Below are 8191 nucleotides of genomic sequence, written 5' to 3' on the forward strand. Positions count from 1 at the left end.
ACTGACCATTGGTGTTGGATTAATAGGTTAGTTCAAATAGAAATAATATAAATTGATGCAAAAATATCAAAAAGTGGTATGCTAATAGCATGAAACAATCAAAAATTATAGATACGTTGGATATGTATCAAGTACCCCTTAATTAGTTGCTCCCATTTTGTACGAAGAGAGAAGCATCTGGGGAACAGATGGTAGGCTGCAAGGGAGGAGTCGGCTATGTTTTTTTGCATATGTTGATCCTGTTTCTCTTTTTCTGTTTCAGACGGTAAAATAGTAGTAGGAGAAACCTTCTATCTGTGTAAGTTGTCCTTGCTCCATCAGTCATTTTATAATTATATGACTAGATAGTTTGGATGCCATTTTCGATGGAAGAACCCACAATTCTTTGATTTATAGTCACGTTTTTTGAAGAATATTTTCATCAGTTTTTTATTTTGTTGATGGCTTTGCCAGAAGAGCCACCACCGGTTGCACATCTGTGACCCACGCAACTACGTCATTTGATCTAGTTCTATGTTCACCCTCGATACATAATTTGCTCGAATTAGTTGCATGTCCATTATCGACATGCAAATCGTCCCTACCCGGCCCAATTGCTTATCCATCATGACAACCTCAGACCTAGTTAAATGTCCATCATTATATACACAACTGCAAGTGTTGGTCCCGACTACTCGACGCAATTGTAACTGAGGTGTTTGGGTGCGGGGGTTGCACAACTGGCATTTTGTTGAGGGGTGGGTAGTTGTAAGTCCGACACTAGACATGCAACTCCAAGTGTTGGCGCTGACTAGAACTGCACACCCTCAACTAGAATGCAAGTGGGGTTGTTTGGGCGCGGGGTTGTGCAAGTGACATTTTATCGAAGGGTGGACAATTGCATATCCGACACTAGAAACACAACCGCAAGTGCTGGCCCTGACTGCAATTGGACGCTCTCAAAGCGATAACAATTTGGGTTGTTTAGGTGCTGGTGTTGCAGGTGTGGCATTTTGTTGTGGGTTGGGCAGTTGCGTATCCCCTACTAGACACACGACTGCAAGTGTTGGCCCTGACTACAACTGCAAGCATAGGGGATCGCAACAGTTTTCGAGGGTAGAGTATTCAACCCAAATTTATTGATTCGACATAAGGGGAGCCAAAGAATATTCTCAAGTATTAGCATTTGAGTTGTCAATTCAACCACACCTGGAAAACTTAATATCTGCAGCAAAGTATTTAGTAGCAAAATAGTATGATAGTAGCGGTAACGGTAGCAAAAGTAATAATTTTGGTTTTATAGTGATTGTAACAGTAGCAATGGAAAAGTAAATAAGCAAAGATCAATATATGAAAAGCTCGTAGGCAATGGATCAGTGATGGATAATTATGTCGGATGCGATTCCTCATGCAACAGTTATAACATAGGGTGACACAGAACTAGCTCCAGTTCATCAATGTAATGTAGGCATGTATTCCGAATATAGTCATACATGCTTATGGAAAAGAACTTGCATGACATCTTTTGTCCTATCCTCTCGTGGCAGCGGGGTCCTATTGGAAACTAAGGGATATTAAGGCCTCCTTTTAATAGAGTACCGGACCAAAGCATTAACACTTAGTGAATACATGAACTCCTCAAACTACGATCATCACCGGGATAGTTGCATGTCCGCCGCTAGACATGCAACTGCAAGTGTTGCCCTCCATTGCAACTTGCGCACCATCAACGTGACTACAACTCTGACAACAAAACATGCTACCATGATATTCTAAATTCTTTTTTTCATATTTTTTTTGACTTGGCATGATTTTGTTTTCTGATATTTTCCATCTATTATGTTTATATTTTTCCTATGTTTTTTAATCCAATTTTGTGTAAGTATAGTGTGCATTTTCTTTTGGCTAAACTTGACAAAAATCACAACACAAAGCAAAGCCCAACAGCCAGAACAAATTCAACAGAATTGAAAATGCTCAAATACAAAATAATAAAAGCGCAACAACCCAATGGAACACACAAAAGATTACATCAATCCACGGACAAAAACAACACACCTACAGCAAATAAAAACAAACATACATGAAACAAAAAATAAGGTAAAAGAAATTTTTGATAAGAAGGAAAATGAGACCACACAAAAGAGATGACATCACTTAGCTGACCTGTCAAAGTCTCATCTAGATCTGATCATTTTTGCAAAAAAAAAAGAATCTCATCTAGGTGAGTTTTAGATGGACCTTTTTTTTGCGGGGGGTAAAGAAATCTCATCTAGGTGAGTTTTAAACAGACCTCTTTATAAATTAATGTGTAAATATGCATAATGCCGTCGATAAAAGGAAAATAGTACTCCCATCAATTTGGAACAACAAGGCATATGTTGGTTTCCCAACTGGACTTTGAGCATAAATTTCATGCACATTATTTCATTAATAGTTACACCGTGATAACCACAAGAACTACTTTCAAATGTGAATCTGATGATACTGATTCATAATAACATGATTCACATGTTGGTTAAAACATGAGTTTAAATAGTCAAAACACGCCTTACATTTCAAAATAAAAGGATTAGGTTGACTTGTCAAACTCCTAAATACGATTTTTTTTATATAAAATACAGTACACCGAACTTCTCTGAACAAAGTAAAGCGATCACGAAGAAAGTGTCTGGGTCATTTCTGGGTCATTTGAACTGTATACGCAGGTCGTGAATGGCGGCATCCGGGAACTAATGGCGGCCATCCGCTGCATGTACTGGTGGGCGCCCGCCGGGAACATCACCGGCGCCGGCGCCAGCGTCATGCGGCCGCCCATAGCCCACATCACCTGCAGCTGCAGCTGCAGCGATTTGAGGTACTCGATCGCCTCGTCCAACATCGACGCCTTGTCCGTCTGGTGGAAGAATTCGATGCCAAGAACGAGATGATCAGATCGATCGCAATTGCTAAGAATTATATTTAAGATCGTATTCGAAGCTGTACATACTTTGTTGCAGTGGGGTACGAGTTCTTGCAGGGCCCTCATCTTCTCGTTGATCCTGTCCCTTCTCCTCTGCATCCATCACGCAGAACAGAGTCAGCAATGGCGGCCAAGAGTCAAGGAAACTCGAAGTAAGTCGAAGGTATTGATCACGTACCCTCTCCGAGAGGTTGTGCACTTGGGCGGCGCGCCGCCGTTTGGCTGTAGTCGGCTTCTGCGCCGTCTCGCACGTCACGTCGGCGGAGTCCGACTCCACGTCCTGCATAGCCTCACTGGGGCCCTCGCTCTGCTTCCGCTTGCTGGCGCCGGAAGGCCTCGACCACGTCGACGACGTGGTCAACGTCGCCGACGCGCTGTGGTAGGACCTAGCGTCCCTGGCTTCCCTGCCGCTCCGCGGCAGCAGCACGCTGTCGTCGTCGGCGGTATCCGAGACGTGGGGCGTCTGGGCCTGGTTGCTCCCGCCGCAGACCCTCCTGGAACCCATCGTGACCACCGAGGACTCGCCGGCCTCTGACGCCGGCGAGTCGCGCGGGCCGTCGCCGTGCAACCCTGCTTTATCCGTCAGCAGCGGCGGCGGCATCACCCCGCTTCGGAGCGCGGTCACCGCGTCCGCGGCGCCTCGCTCCTTATCCTCCTCTTTGCACGGCCTGCCTGCGCCATCCGCCGGCATTCCGCCGAAGATCTCCGAGAAGAGGTCCCTCTCGACGGAGTAGTCGTCTTCATCGACGACGGGGTACTGGAACCACGGCGCCGCCTCCTGCTCGGGCACCGCCGGCCTTGGCGGCGCCTGGCTCTGCATGACGACGTGGCCGCTGCACCACAGCAGCTCGACGAGGCCGTCGTCTTCGCCGCTGCAGCAACACGCCACATGCAAGAATCAGTCATGGATTCCAGAGCTCCCATGTTGCCGATCCAAGAAAAAAGAAGATGAATCCAGCGGTGATGAGGACGGACCTTAACGGCGGCAGGGCGTCTCCCATGTTACCGGTCCAATCTGCCGGGGCGAACTGGTTCATCGTTCCTCAGTATGAGACACACTCGCTCACTCACTGCAAAGAGAATATGATGATAAAATAGCATATCCATTTGACATGTGAGCAGCACACCAAGAATTAGAAAGGCCAGAAAAGGCAGCAGATAGTTGTAGCTAAACAGGTATAGTTAGGTAATATACACTCTGGTAGGACACAGAAGTAACATGCACCTGATGAACTAGCTGCTTCTGAATGTTGCTGCAGTTGGTGAGATACTACTACTACTACTATTAGTGCAGAGCCTTCAGATCAACCTCCAGCTGACCTGATCTGTTCTGATCAGCACACACCTGCAACTCTGTCTCTCCCCCTCCAATTAAGCCGAGCGGTTAACGTGCAGCAGGATGGATGGAGCGGCGAGTTGCAACTGGGCAGCAGGGTGGGCTTTTTATATCAAGCCAAGCTGGGTGGGTTCAGAATCAGAACTTCAGAAGTACACCACTACAGTTGTAGCAGCCTGGCAGCAGCATATTGTGCTGTTGATTTGACTGAACTGGATGGATATATATCAGTATCACTCCCCGGGAGACTGGATCAACAGACAGCGACAGGTAATGGCTCTCACCTCTCATATAAGTACGACCTAACTAGCAACATTACACACGCATCATCATCGCCGTCGTCTTCCCGCCACCTGGGAAACACACCCAGAGATCATTATTCGTTGTATGCGCGTACTCGGCGGTCCAAAGCAAGGTTCACTTAGCGCAGCAGGGCGGGTCATGATCATGATCGATCGTCGGCGTGTGAGCTGAAACGATACGACCCGGTGCGCTTGCGGGTCACTGTTCGGAGAAGATTTTCGAGATCTTGGGCGATCGGGCTGTCCGGCCGTGTGGAGCCAGTTTCCCCAAGGGATGAGCGTCACGTCCATGTCAAGCCCAGCTCAACACGGAGCATGTAAGCATGTTTGACATGTTCAGCTTTGGCGGCTATGTTTGGAGACATGCATGCATGTCGCATGAGAAAGACGTGCGTGTGGATCAAGCTCTTGAGAAGCTAGCAAAAGATCCGGCGGGTCCATCCATCCATCGGCGGCGGCGGTGTGCGTGTCCAGTGCTCAGTACTCTTGCATCTCGCACGTCTTTATCGGTCGAGGGCAGTTCTCTCCGTGTTTATGTGGGTCATGGGCAAGGGATCAACAGTCGGAGTTTTCATGGGCTACCCACTACCTAGGTACAGTAGCTTGACTGATCCTCTTGATGATTTTCCTCTCCAGCTATTGAAAACTTCGCTATGCATGGTGGTATGTATGCTCTTTCTCCTTAATTTTTGTTTATTATTACCTCATCTTCTGCGTCATTTTTTTATCGTAGTAACTTTATTCCTCGTATATTAGCAAGGTCATTTACATAGTTGTGAAGAATAAAGTCAGGGACGAAAGTCTCCCAAACTTCAGAAGTACTGTTGCTAAAACAATGCTTTGCTAATCCATCTGCTAGCATATTTGCCTCTCCGCTACAAAACTCATAGCTAATGCTCGCAAACTCCATTGCCAAGAGCGAGCACTCTGCCACCACAGGAACGCGCGTCCACTCCCATGTACGCATCCGGGTCAGATATAGATTTCAAAGCGTTCATACATATTCAGACTCGATGATGAGATTTGTGCATCCCAGATTCGCTGCCCGGTATAGTCTAGAACAGATGGTCATTAGCTCAGCTGATCCCGCGCTTAAGACATCAGGTAATGCTAGTGTTGCCGCTCCCAGAAATTTTCCCTCATCGTCACGGGCAAAAACCACAAGCTCCACTGAGGTTCTCCTCATGAAATGATGCATCAACGTTCACTTTTATATCTCCCATGCTTGGCTTCTTCCACACTTGATCATTCTTGCGGATGGGCTGGTTTGGTGTATTTGCACGAACAAAATTGGTAGCAAGTACACGAATTGAGATGGCCGATTGCTCTGGAGTTGGAACAGTCTCCCCCTTCGCAACTTGCCTCCTTTGCCACCATATAGACCACATGGCCACCAGGATGAGCTCAGCAGTGGGAATATTATGTGTTATCGTATACAGGCGCGCGGATCAAAATGTGAACAAACAATGTTGAATGTCCTCCAAACCAATTTTGCATATCGGGCATTGCGGGATCAAGGGTATCTGCCCGCGAGTACACCGTAGCATGGTAGTACTCCCTTAAGTACTTTCCAACCAAAATGCTTGATCTTTCTCGGTAACCGAAGATGCCATAGCTCCTTCCAAACCCCGCTAAGTTGAGCACTCCCTGCACTGTTCAAATTTGCATAGTGGCGACCGAACTAATGGTCAAATTCTAAGTGATACGCCAAGCATACTAAGAAGGTTCCAGACTTTGTATAGTGCCATGCCACAAAATCTTCTAGTGCTTCAACATGTAGTGGGATTTGTAATATTCTGCGTACATCAACTGACGAGAACACACTCTGAATTAGTGCTTCATCCCGCTGACCTGTATGAGGGTCAATTATCTCTTGAACCTTTTACAACATGATTCCAGATAATCTTCCTTGTTGGACTTGATGGGATCCATGGGTCATCCCAATGCTAATCTATGAACCAGTGCCCACTCGCCAAATACATTCCCTCTTGAAAGTTTGTATCCCAGCAATCAAACTTTGCCATGTAAACGAGGAGCCTTTCTTTGGGCCAGCTTTTAGAACATTACCATTAGGATAGTATTTTGCACTTAGAACACATGCACACAAAGAGTTAGGATTCTGGATCAGTCGCCAACACTGCTTTGCTAACATAGAAAGGTAAAGCTATGAAGATCTCTAAATCCCATACCTTCCTTCTTTGGTACACACATCTTCCACCATGCAAACCAATGCATTTCCTTGTCTCCTCTCCATCACCCCACCAAAAGCTCAATATTTCATCAGTGATTGATTTGCATATCCCTTCTGGTAACTTAAAAATAGACATATCATATGATGGAATTGCCTGAGCTACTGCCTTTAAAAGTATTTCTTCACCTTGAACTGATAGAAATTTTCCCTTCCACTCCTTCAGTCTCTGACATACTGTATCAACAAGATGTTGAAAACAGTCACTACGATCAACCCCGACAATAGTTGGTAGCCCCAAGTACCTGTCAGACAAAGCTTCTGTTAGTATATTTAACATTCCACATACATTCTCCCTTTCATTTACTCTGGTATTAGGACTGAAGAAGATACTAGATTTGGGTGTACTTACATGTTGCCCTGAACTCTCATAATATGTATCTAGGACCCTCTCAACGTACTTGGATTTTGTACCGTAGCTCTCATGAGGATCAAAGAGACATCTGCAAACAAAAGGTGATATATCAAGGGGGCATTCCTTGACACCTTTATTCCTTCAATACCACCAATTTCTTCTTCGTGAGTCAACATGCTTGATAATCCTTCAGAACAGATCAAAAAAGGATAAGGAGATAGGGGGTCACCCTGTCTTAGGCCCCTAGTTGGTGTAAATTTGTCTGTCTCTGTATCATTAAATTTGATCTGATATTTGACAGAGGAGACACACTCCATGATAAGCTCAATCCATTGTGCATGAAACCCCATCCTCATCATCAGTTGCCTCGTGAATTCCCATTCTACTCTGTCATATGCTTTCAGCATGTCCAGCTTAACCGCATAAATACCATTTGAGCCATGTGTTCGCTTCTTTATGGAATGAAAGCATTCATAAGCGACCAACACATTATCAGTAATTAACCTACCTGGTACAAAAGCACTGTCTAGGGGAAATCACCTCAGGTAGGAATTTTTTTCAGTCTATTAGCCACCATCTTCAAAATTATCTTGTAGACCACATTACATAGACTGATGGGCCTAAACTATGAAGTAACCTCTGGACTGTCCACCTTCGGTATTAACACCACATTAGTGGCATTCCACCCATTTGGGATCTTTCTGTTGTTTATCGCTTCGAGCACTTCATTTGTAAGCTCCTCTCCAATGATATGCCAAAAATGTTTTAAAAAATATAGCATGAAGACCATCAGAGCCGGGGGCCTTCATATCACCTACTTGAAATAGGGTTCTCTTTACTTCTTCCCGCGTATATGGAGCAGTTAGAAGGTCATTCATTGGCCCCGTAACCACATGTTTGACTATATCCAACAAAGCTTCATCGATCAACCCTGTGTCCGAATTGAAAAGACTCTCGAAATAATAAAAAATCAGGGGCTGGAGGTTATCATTCCACTCAACCCATGCAT

General features: G+C 45.3%; 1 protein-coding gene across 1 annotated transcript; it reads right to left on the reverse strand.

Annotated features, from left to right (window-relative positions):
• Positions 1 to 2378: 2378 nt before the first annotated feature.
• LOC125507824 (transcription factor PHYTOCHROME INTERACTING FACTOR-LIKE 13-like) lies at positions 2379 to 4449 on the reverse strand. Its single transcript, XM_048672341.1, has 5 exons — positions 4167 to 4449; positions 3917 to 4011; positions 3120 to 3813; positions 2969 to 3034; positions 2379 to 2875 (listed from the first exon to the last, which is right to left on the reverse strand). The coding sequence occupies exons 2-5, from the start codon at positions 3976 to 3978 to the stop codon at positions 2636 to 2638; spliced, it is 1062 nt and encodes a 353-aa protein (XP_048528298.1). The 5' UTR covers positions 3979 to 4011; positions 4167 to 4449; the 3' UTR covers positions 2379 to 2635.
• Between the last annotated feature and the right edge of the window lie 3742 nt (positions 4450 to 8191).

The sequence above is a fragment of the Triticum urartu genome, chromosome 5, assembly GCF_003073215.2.
Source record: "Triticum urartu cultivar G1812 chromosome 5, Tu2.1, whole genome shotgun sequence".
Classification (NCBI taxonomy): Eukaryota; Viridiplantae; Streptophyta; class Magnoliopsida; order Poales; family Poaceae; genus Triticum; species Triticum urartu.

Coding starts and splice junctions, on each gene's coding strand:
- LOC125507824 (XM_048672341.1), bottom strand. CDS start 3,978: ATGAACCAGTTCGCCCCGGCAGATTGGACCGGTAACATGGGAGACGCC. Junction 3,814..3,916: donor GACGCCCTGCCGCCGTTAAG/GTCCGTCCTCAT, acceptor GTGTTGCTGCAG/CGGCGAAGACGACGGCCTCG. Junction 2,876..2,968: donor TCGTACCCCACTGCAACAAA/GTATGTACAGCT, acceptor TTCTTCCACCAG/ACGGACAAGGCGTCGATGTT.